Below are 12,018 nucleotides of genomic sequence, written 5' to 3'. Positions count from 1 at the left end.
TTAGTTCAATTGTATATATTGTTAGTTTAGTCTTGAAGTCGGTTTTTATTTTTTTTATCTGTGTTATTCTACCTCGATGGTTTTTGGAGATCAAGTGCCCTTTGTCACTAAATAAGGAGAAAGGACTTTTGGATAACAAGGTTGATGTAGGCGTTGTGTTGCGGGTTCGATCCCGCGTAGCACAAGCATTTGTGAAGCATACACGAATGCTTGTCCTGAGTTTGGGTGTCTTTGTGCATATGACTTGAATGTTTCTGAACGAAACTCCCCGCGACAAAAACATTAAATTCCTTAATGCGGAAGTCGTCTACTAAAAATAAAAATAATAAAGAAAAAATTAGCAGTGTGATTTAAATACATTTTTTACAAACACAATGGTGCTGGTGTTTTACAAAAAAACGAACACGATACATGATCTAGCGTTTTTGAAGAAGCTGAATCCTTATCTAAATCTCTATTATAGAATTATGAGATTTTCTATGACCTTCTGATTAGAAGGAATTGAACTTCAACTTCGTAGTTTTTAAAAAAGCATCTTTAAAGTGAAACATTTCAAGTAAAGGTTAATTTGTCATTACAACTCACCCCATACGTATATTATCTAAAGCCTAATGATATAAAACTACTACTATTTTAACTGAAGACGACATTCCAGAATCAAATACGGAACCCAATATATTGGGACATTACCGTTCTTCAAATCATAATAAGACGAGGGAGGTAGCGAGACCGAGCCGTAGACGTCTGGTAAATTTCCGCTAGCATTGATGTATAACTGGGAGTATAAATCACAGCAGACATAGGAAGTTCCCAATAAGGTAGACACGTGGAACCCTATCTCCCCATCTCTCTCATCTCTGCAGCCTTGTCAGCTACCTATGCAACCTAGCTTTGCATCTCAGAATAGCAAATCAATCAATAAAGCGACCCCCGGGCCGCGCTGTAATAATGAGTCTGTTTGAATGTTGCTGTTTCATATACACATCTGTTTTAACTGTGTACGTAGGTTAATTGTCTTGCAAGGTCAGTTTCAGACTTAAAATTTTGAAATTGAAATAACTGTTTATGTTTTATTTCTTCAATTTCTTCTTTGCATTTTAATATCCTTGAGAAAATCTACAATTGACACAGTATATACGCTAGAGTTAAATTTATTTGATTGAGTAGGTACCTACACATTAGGATGGTCTTTTTTCGATTAAGATTAAATTCAAATGCGCAGTACGATATAGCTTTAAGAAGCTTTGTGTAATAACTCCATGGATAAGTATGTCATTACATCTTGAAACTGTCAATAATATTTAAATAAACAAAATAGGACTTGTAACAGTTTCAGATGATGTTGGATAATCCTGAAACCGTCGTCAACATTTCAGTTCATTTTGTAAACAAGTTATGAATAATAAGATATTACAGTGTCACAGAAAGGTCCTCGTGTCTGATTTCCTTTACATTGTGTTTACACGTGTAGGTTAGGTATCCGACTTTGTTGCAAATGCATTTACATACGTCCCTTGAATATTCCAGATATGAATACATCTGAAAGAGATCTCTTTAACCTGATAACAGACTCAATATTGTGGAAATAAACATCTATGCAAATTGGTATTGATCAGTATCTTCAATAATAGGAAGTATTCCAATAAGTGCTTGTTACAGTGTGTTGCTTTAATTTAAATACGTCAGTGCGATTTTAAGATGACAATGAAAAACATCTGCGTAATAAAACGTTGCAGATTCACGCAGACAGGGATGAGGGTCAGTACAGACCCCTTCCCGCTCCTGTAGTTGTTACTTACATACACTACATGGGCGTGAAATTAACAACTACATCGACATACATTTCCTTTATATTCACTCACTGACAAGGGTGGTTAATGTTGCCAGCGTAAATGTTTAAGCTCCCAGATTTCCCCGAATTGAGTGAATGGGGAGATTTTTTCTGGAAGCACAGTTTTTCGTTGTTTTAATAATGTGTTTTTTTTCTTTCAGCTAGTTATTTGTGCAAGTTAAGAACTAGCTTTACGTATGAAACATAGTATCCATTAATAGAAAAAATCGAATATATTCTAAGGATAAGTCGAATTTCTATTCATGGTATAACTTCATCGCAGTATCGTAAGACTATTTGAACGGTGTGAAATGTAAAATGTGTTAAAGAATTTCGAATTGCACTTGGCTAGGAGAACTGACAGCCATAACAATCAATGCTACATAGATCAGCTTCGATAAACAATTTCTCAACACAACAGTTTTGTGTTTATTTTGTTTTAAATCTCCGACATTCTCATACGTAGGTACTACTATATGATAAGACCGCAATAATATTAGACGTGTATATGGTGTATTAATTTTCTTAACTATTCGTAGCTAAAAGTAATTATTCATACCGAAAAACACTAAGGGTTTCGTAAAATTCAATAAATTTGGCAAAAATAAATATCTTTAAGTTTTTACCATTTTCTTATTTATTGTGACAGCGGCAACACAAATAAATAACCTGTGAAGTTTCTCAAATAAATGTAGGTACTCAGAAATATGAGTTAACTAAGTACCCTGTTTTGATTAACAAACGTTTAATTTTACCATTATACGCAGTGGGTGGGAGCGACTGGGTAACACCTGCGCCGCGCACGTCCCCTTGCTAACCGCGCCGCTTTGTATTTTCATACAGCCCGAGTCCCTTATACAGGAGACACATTCTCTTTGCGCGTACTTAAAATCAATCAAGGTGACTTCCTTAGCAGGCAAGGTGTCTCATAGAAAATACAGGATGTGTTCCAAGCACAGACACGCATATTGGATGCCGAATCAAATATTGCTGATCAAGTCGGTGGAACAGCTGCCGATAATATATACGAGGACGTACGAGCCGCCCTGCGAGGCTGACCTGAATGAGGCTTGGAGCTTCGTGTCGTTGGAGACTGCTCTGCCGCGTAAGTTACCCCTCTATTATTTTAATACCAATAGCAATTGTTCATTTCAATTCTGTTCTATCGTTTTGTTATTGGCTGTATCGATCGCTATTGTTTGTAAAGATTATGCGCGCGCGCGATTTCAGGTTTGAGGAACGTTGGTGTTAAGTAATCTTATCTAGTTATTTGGCGGTAGAATGGAAAATCAGTTTCTCAGAATCAAAATATCTACTGACATGCATCATATACCTATGTTTGTTTAGCATTCAAACGGCGCAGTTTGTTTGTTTAGGAAAAAAACCGTTATTTTTAAGTGCTTTAGTCACTAAGTTATTGTCCTGGCGATTGCAAAAGCTTAGCTAATGGGCTGGCTCTGCCTAATACAAAAAAATAACATGTCAATTAGATGCCTAAAAATAGTACCAAACCAACTATAAAAAAGGTGCAGAATGAGGTCAATTTTACAAACGAGTAAGGCTGCTGAATGTTTAATGCAATCCCTGCAATGAATTTTGTAAACAATGAGCAAAACATTAAATCTCATGAAACAGGCAAAAGATTCAGATATATTTACAAGCGCCTTGCCGCCATATGCAAATTCGATGCAATTTCCATATTGCGTCGCGCCAAATAATACCCCTTCAAAATAAAGATTCCAATAAACTTCAAGCAGTTTGAGGCTGGCTTTGACAGGCTGGTACATTACCAGTATCTACTGGTTCAGATTAATCCTTGATACATTATTTACATTGTTTTGATCTATGCGATTCTAGATCGTTCCGCGCATGTTTCTGTAGAGATAAATGGGTGCGCGGTCAGAGGGCGAAGAGGTTGGGGGAGGGCAGTTTCCAGCCCCCGGTTACCTCAATGCAACTGAATAAAATATTGAACGCATACAATGACACACTTTCAATACTAGGCGCCCAGGTTGACTCGAAAGCGAAAGCGAATGCCTTTTTGTACAAGTATCATTCCAGCCCTCATCTCATCGTCAAGTGCCTGATCATAAATTAAGAGCAACATTTATTTCTTGCTTTGTTGTCTCGGACAGAATAGAGACGAAACTATTGATTCTCGTCGACTATTTTTGTTTATTACCGAGAAACGCCCACGTGCCCTGTTTATACCTATGTACAGAAACCTTTCTCATTAATTTCTCCTTTCATCCTTTCATATATTATGTCTACTCTCACAATATACCTACTTATCTGACTCTTGTAAGGTAATATTTTGCAAGTCAAGTCTTAGTCAAACACTGTATGGTTAAATCAAAAGTTTTACATGACTGTCTCGAGATCCCATAGCAATTCGAAGAAGTAGGTAAAAGCGTACTTATTAGCCACCAGGGTATCAAAGGTCCTTAACTTACCAAACTAATAAGGATTAATATTCCTTTGACATGTAATCCTTGGAGGTAGGCTTAGGTATTATTAATATCAATCAATCTGTGAGGCAAAACAAATTTGTTGTGCCTTTATTTTATCTTATTATCTCAGTTGGCAATCGTCTAATATCATCGTCCCCTAAATTATTCTGAATAAAGGGATGTCGTATGAGTAGTCTATTTTAGAACTTTGTTGACAACCTTATAGCAAATTATGGCTATTATTTACATTATCTTTTGTATAGATATCTAATTACAAGCTTAATATCACTCTTGTCTAGTATTTGTCTCATGTACAAAACTCGAGTAACAATGGTTTATCTTAACTTTCAGAGAGCCTCTGCAAGCTGCGTTGGTCGATCATTCGCTGGAGCTACCTCAAGGTCCACCAACTGATGCGTGATCATCGCGTGCCCCGCTGCACGCTGGAGAGCCACCCTCAGACCAGGAAATATCTGGACGGCAATCTCAACTTCTTGATCCCATTGCTGGATGACTTCACTGATGCAGACATAGCTTCGCATGTCCACAAGCGCTTCGACAAAATCTTCGATGTCAAGAATCAAGCCTCACTTGAAATGGTTGATCTCTGGCTGCGCAACCGGGATAGGCGCGATTGTAACGAGTACTGCATGGGGTGGCCCGAGCATGACGTGTCGTGCCTGTACGACCAGGTGAAGGACATGAGTCTGAACTACCAGGGCAAGATCGACGAGGAGACTCCGTCCACCTCCGGAGGGTGCCCCATGAAGGGCAATGACGACATCATGTGCATCAGCAGCGACTCCGAGGATGAGTAAGCTGTCTGATGCACATGACGCAGTGGACGGCGTAATCGCCAAGTTGGACGCACCATATTACCGTATCTGTCCAACGAAGTCTAAAACTAAAACGCATTCGTTGTATTAGACAACAGCGTTATATTAGTCATGTCCACTTTTAATATTAATACTATTCTTATATTCTTATTACTCTATGTGTGTTCGGTGAAACCACCGATAGTTGATACCAAAAAAAAACTGAAGTATTAGCGTTGCATATTATATAACGCTCAATTCATATATTTTCTAAATGTTTAAAAAATAACGAAGGTCAAAATTAATGTTAAAAACAAAATTATACTGGGAAGTTTGTATGCGTATAACAGTATTGACAAACTCAGTATCTAATATCATTAAAGTATGAAACAAAACGTAGATACCTTCTATTTCACAACTTTAGCATTTTAAACGTATAATTGATGTGTAGTTTACAATCCTGTGAAAATCTAATTATGTGGTCTATGTGTAAAGCGTAATCTTGAATATAGTCAGCAATTGGCAATTTTTTTTTATCGAAATGGCTCGAATCGGAAAGGAAGAGAAAGGCCCAGGAAAGTGTTAATTTCCATGCATAATAGATACCTACCTAATTCAAAACTTACCTACTCAATTATTTGCGTAAGCACAAAAATCGGTTTCGCGTAACTACTTATTATATATTTATATACGAATTTCTTTTAGAAAAAGAGTTTATTTTGTTATTAACTGAAAACATAGTTCTATTGTTTATAAATTTACATATTATATTCATATTGTTTTGCGCTTTGATAACTATATTTTGCAAGATGAAGTTAAACTTTCATCTTCATTTATATTCTTTATATTTTTGAATCATTTCTGATATAGGTATACAATATGTATAAGAAATTAATTTTATATCAAAGTGATATACTTAGTATTAAGATCCTATTATAATATGATTATAATATTAGGCGACCTGTGAAATATTAGATACGGTTTGGAAATTTACCATAATCGTATAATTTACAGACGTGATTAAAACAGGGTTTATGTAAACATGGGAAAAGGGTGAGAAAATTTTGATAAAAAAAAAAAACAATTCTTGGAGGACTCCTTAAGGGCTCTTGATGTTTCTTCGTCTAAATATACATTCCAGCAGTAGTGAACACATTCGTCTTTTTATTTCTTTTTCCCTATTTTTAACACTTATCAATAAATAAGTTTTATTTTATTTAGTTTCTTCAAATCTTATTATTATTTTATTAAAGGCAACACCGAACATAGCCCATTGAGGCTTAAGTGCCTCTTAACTTAACCTAACCTAATCTTAAATTAACCAATTAACCGACATAATATTTATTTAAAGTGTTAGTTACAACCTGTATAAACTTATCCCCATATTGAAATCGCAACAATTACCAATAACATGTTTAACTGAGGGATCTTAAAATATAGTTTACCTAAATAATCCCTTTGAAGTAGACACTGTCAAAATGAAGGAAACGCAATACCAGGTTGGCAATGCAAGGTGTGCAGAGTTCTTTAGAATAAAAACTGTATCTACTTTATAAATATCGTACTAAGTCGTCACTTGTAACGCAAGGAACTAATATTATGGACAGGAATCGATTCTCTTGAAGATATCGATACAACCAAGCGAGATGAACTATCTACCTTATGAAGAAGGAGGATATTCGAGGGTTAATAGCTTAATGTCAATCAGGTGGAACATCAGATTTGTAACTTATTATTTTAAAGCTTTTCTACAATACTCCTATCAAATGACTGAGTTTGTTCTATGGTCTTCTCGACAAACGGACGAACGAATCTAATAGGGAGAGATTAAGCTAGAAAATGAACATTCAACTATGGACTGTAAATAATATTCTTGAAGCAAGTTTTTATGTTACATTTATTATGTAAAAGTTTTTCTTTATAATGTTACCTCCTTTGTAGTACTATGAAGCCTAACCAATGGCAAAAAAAATCTCGAAAACTTTATAAAGTAATGTAAAGTGTAATTTTATTAGTAACTGAATCCACAGGTCATCGGTGGGTTCACAGTTTGTTTTAATGAATTACCTAAGAGGCTGTTAAACCTTTGAGGAAACACCAAGAAAAGCAGTTTCGTAAGTTTTCCACGAAGAGAAAATATAAACAACTTTTTTGACAATGGGTATAAACTGTGGCAAGGAATGACGCAACGTGACTTTTCATTAACTGTATAATGTTTGCTATTTCTGGAGGTATAAAAGAAACATAAGAACAAAAGGCTGAAGGAGTCAAAGGTCAAGCAACTGTGTCTAATTGCAAAATAGGTATATAATCAGATTTATGATTTACATACTATGCATATCAAAGCGGAAGAAATTGAAAATAGTACACAGTGAAATTTAAATCGTGTCTTGAGATCGATTTGAAGAGATACGGAGTTGAATACAATGACCGATTATTGAATGGCATTTGGATTAGATTTGACATTATTCTTATTCTTCTAAGTATTTTTTTCCAATACAATTATTGTGGCGGAATTTTAAACCAATTGACATTCATTCCTCGGTCATTGTAAATAGCGGAATTGGGACTTCGGCCATATTTTTTCTTAATGATTTAAGTTAAATTGAATCTTGAGATTGAGCATTGAACTATTTATGTAAATTATACGTTGTATATAAATGAAATAAACCTTGTTTCTGAACCAGTTAGACTATAATATATTGAGTTTTACTTTAACCACCTTTATTTTCGTTTTTCTTTGATTTTATCCTAATGCCATGATCTTAAAGGTTTTGAACAAAGAGGCAAAGGGATGTTTAAAGGTAACGTAGGTATCACTTAAATACTGACAATACACATGATTTCCACAACGGAAATATGTATCAAGTCCCGTGTTGTTTACGCAAGCCTTTCAGGTACGTTAAAGATTTACCTGGTTTAAACTAGATGGCGCTAGTAATGCTATTGGTTTGATTCCTTCTAGCTCAAATGGATACACTCTAACTTAGAAAAAAGCTAGAAATTTAGTTTTTAACACGTTTTACCAGTTCTTATGACGATAATTATGAAAAAAGGAAACTGTTACGTAATTTCTTTTTCCTCACTTTGTGCGTAGCCTTACAGGACTATTATTCAACTGTTATTTTAAGAACAATTAAAAAACTTGCAAGAAAAGTGTATAAATAAATAATTATATTTTGTTACGAAATTACGAGTTTAAGCGTTTTAGAGGTTTCGCGTTTTTAACTGAAAATAGCTATGGAAATGGGGTGAAGACTTTGTTTGGGTTCTTTATAATTGCTCTCGACTGTAAGAGCTAGTGTTTATTGCCAACAAAACAAACTTCCAAATAAAACGAATCTTTTATTTTCATATTTCATACTTTTTTTTTACCAAGAAGAAAACGAGAAAGCTCCCTAAGGAATTTAATTATTCTCTCGCGGGGTTTTATAAAACATCATAGAGTTAGGACAAGCATTCGTGAATCACACAAACGTGTCCTACGCGGGGATCAAACCTGCGACGCGTTACTGCTATTCGTGCAGTCATCTCTACGTCGTAGTAGACAATATAGTTTAGTTGGCTGCAAGACTTTCTTCCTATTTCTAATGTCTTCATTTTTTTATGAACCGGCAGAGTGCCAGTTGTTTAATTTGTTAAAAAGCGATCTTACGTAATCAAAGCATACGACACCAGAAGCCGCAGGAATTTCTTTTATTGACTTCTATTTTCTGCTCCCCGTTCTTTATTCTAAGTTTGTGCTTTGAACCTTTAGAAATTAAGGTTTCTAATATTATGTTAACCTTACGTAATAAAAGATATGAGACTCGTAATAACTTTAAACAGAATTTCCCCTTTAGAAACTAAAAAGTTTGTAGAATCACAGTAAACAATGAACAATTGTGATAACCATTAAAAAAAAACTAAAGCTTAAATAAAAGAAATACAGTGAAGTTGTAAGTTAGCAACAATGTAAAATATGTTGTTTGTCAATTAATTTGATTAGCAACAATAATATGATGTCTCATTTAATCAACAAACTCCCTCAAAACATACTTCATAACTTCTTATCTAACGACCAACTATTATTATGAAACGACAGACCAATGTTTAACGTATTTTTTTTTATAATATAATGTAATATACATAATTATTATACTAAAATATATTCAACTTTGGCAAAAAGCCATTTGGTCTCAAACTAAGGAAATCTGATGAACATCATTATATATTTCTAAATATATACAAATTACAGAACAGAATCTGTTATCAATAACATCGTGCTCTTCACACAAACTTGTCCTGGGCAGGAATCGAACCCACGACCGACACACGTACGACACGTACAGCAGTCAGGGCCACTGACCACTAGACCAATCTTCTAATCAGTTAATTAGTTTAATTAGCCCCGTTTAATATGTTTCACTACAATAACACAAAATGTTCTATTTAATTTATGAATGCTCAGTAGTTCCCCGTATTCTATAATCAACGAAATATTTTCCTTGTACGTGTTTGCTTGTTCGAAAAGTTGATGATGTAATCATTGTTTGAGACTTTGAGTCACACGCTCCTTTGCTTGGTCTTGGTATGCGTTTGAGTCGTACCTTGGCAAATGATAAATATGGCCGACGACTTTAACTGTAATCGTTGTGGGAGCAAGATGGCGCGACGTTTTCTACAGCGTTATCGCGTTTTTATAATAGCAACAGTCCTATGAAGCTGTTAGTACGGACGTTAGTGCATGTTTAGTCACCGGTGATACACATATTTTTGTACCTATGTTTGATTTGATTACAATGAACTTGTTAGACTATTGTAAGGTAATTTCATTCGTTTGTGTGTGGACAAAGACTTATAAAAAGTTGACTTGATAGTTGAGTAACGATAAGAGGTGTCTGTTGCATATGTATTAGAATTGTGTGCTTTATAGGTTTACGTGGTCAAAGGATAAGAATGGTTGTCTCTCCGTCTGTCACCAGGCTGCATCTCATGAACCCTTATAGCTCAGTTAGTGTTCTACGGTGACTTTTTCCTTTTGAAACTTTCTTTCTTTATCATATTTGTACGGAATCATAAGTGTTAACATTCCCGCAATTTTTTTGACTTTGATATTTATCAAAAAAAAATCCCCGCCACGATAAAACAAAGGCTGTATGGTATGATATGGACCAAAAAACTTGAAAGAAAAAGGAAAACACAGGGAAGAAACAAAACAAAAAAAATTATACATCTGTCGATGTATCTTAATTAATAATGTCTCCCCGACCTTACGGAAAACAAATCAATTTGTTATTCTGTTCACAAGCGAGCATAAATTGTGGAATGATCGTCGAGATACATTAACATTTCAAGGTTACGTGACCTTAAAAGGAATAAACTGTTTACATGGCCTTGTTTGAAATCAAGGTTAAATCACAAAAAAATCACGGTTTGTAATAAATGTCTAGGTAATTAATGTAACTCAGTATTTTTTAGCTTACGTGTCTACTTTCAAAGTTAATTCTAAGCCTTCTCAAACTTCGCAAAAAGAGGGGTGTTATATTATATAAGTTTGACGTGTCTGCCAGTCTGTGGCATCGTAGCTCCCGAACTCATAGAGCGATTTCCGCTTAGTGTTTTACGAGTTTGATAGCAATTTTTGCCAATTTGTAGAGGGTGAAAGTTTTTACTTTCAGTAGTAAATAAAATGTTTACTCCCTTCGGGTCTATTTTTTATGGTTGTTAGGTTATTCAGAACTTCGAATTTTAGGTTGATGTGATCTTGTTGATTATTTTTTAACTTAACGCGAAAATATTATTACATGTATATTTATTTGTACAGGTTTCCCTGTTATTCCTTAACCTTACTTATCTTTTATTTGCCACTAACGATTCAACAAATAACTATTAATTAAATTTAATTGTTTTGACATTTAGTGTATTAATTAGCCTAGACCCGATAAGGTGTTATTAAGTAAAATGTGACACATAAATCCAAAGCTTAAATTCAACTCAAAGCTTAGCTTTTTTCCTTGTTTCTTAATTTAAAGTCTTAGGTTTATTTATTCCTAACATAATCACAAAAAAATTTGGATGTATCAATACTAATATTATAAATGCGAAATTATCTCTGTCAGTCTGTCTTGTTTTAAACGCCAAAACGAAAACAAAACAAACGAAATTTGGTACATGTGATAGATAGTCTAAAGCCCGAGAAAGGACAAATGTTTTTTCTTTAATACAACCTTATTATGGATTAAATAGAAAAAATCTACAATGATACAAAAAAAAAACTTTAAATACACTTTAAATCTGGAATTAGCCTAGCTTAGTCCACAGCCTGTCTTATCTAGAACAAACCACCTCATAAATAAGGTTCATTAAGATCCTCTTACATCTACAATGGACGAAGAAGGATGAGTTTATATTAAAAGCCGTTTTAGACATGCGGGTTGCGGTACATTGACGTCAATGGTCAGTCACTTCTGTTGCTATTGCAGTATCACCCAGCAATGTATTACAACTTGTATGATTTTTCTCTCATAGTCTAAATAAGCCTTTTTAATTGCTCCTTGTATTGATATCTATTACTAATATTTATGTTAGAACGACAAGGTCCTATCACCTCTCAAACTAAGCTAATGTTGATGTGCAAGCGAGATAGTGCTCTCCACAGCAGCTTGGTGTCTTGCTTTCACAATTATCCTATAAAATAATAAAGAGTAATTGATTACGTAACTATCTGCAGAAGTAGATCTGAATTTTGAGAACAACAGTTAAAAGGAAAAACAGACTTGAAACTATCATAGATACATGTTAATTGTTTATCTATACTAATATATAAAGCTGAAGAGTTTGTTTGTTTTTTTGTTTGAACGCGCTAATCTCAGGAACTACTGGTCCAAATTGAAAAATTCTTTTTGTGTTGAATAGACCTTTCATCGAGGAAGGCTTTAGG

The 12,018-nt window shown here is 34.4% G+C and overlaps 1 protein-coding gene across 1 annotated transcript; it reads left to right on the top strand.

Moving 5' to 3' along the window:
• Nucleotides 1–2,575: 2,575 nt before the first annotated feature.
• Nucleotides 2,576–5,822, top strand: LOC113493946. Its single transcript, XM_026871994.1, has 2 exons — nt 2,576–2,936; nt 4,633–5,822. Exons 1-2 carry the CDS (start codon nt 2,774–2,776, stop codon nt 5,097–5,099), a joined length of 630 nt encoding a protein of 209 aa, XP_026727795.1. The 5' UTR covers nt 2,576–2,773; the 3' UTR covers nt 5,100–5,822.
• The last annotated feature ends 6,196 nt before the right edge of the window (nt 5,823–12,018 follow it).

Source organism: Trichoplusia ni, chromosome 5, assembly GCF_003590095.1.
Source record: "Trichoplusia ni isolate ovarian cell line Hi5 chromosome 5, tn1, whole genome shotgun sequence".
Lineage (NCBI taxonomy): Eukaryota > Metazoa > Arthropoda > Insecta > Lepidoptera > Noctuidae > Trichoplusia > Trichoplusia ni.
This window is presented reverse-complemented; position numbering and strand designations above follow the sequence as displayed.

Excerpts from the sequence above, each read along its gene's own strand:
- LOC113493946 (XM_026871994.1), top strand. The coding sequence starts at position 2,774 with ATGTGTTCCAAGCACAGACACGCATATTGGATGCCGAATCAAATATTG. Across the intron at positions 2,937-4,632 it reads GTTGGAGACTGCTCTGCCGC|AGAGCCTCTGCAAGCTGCGT; the intron begins GTAAGTTACCCC and ends CTTAACTTTCAG.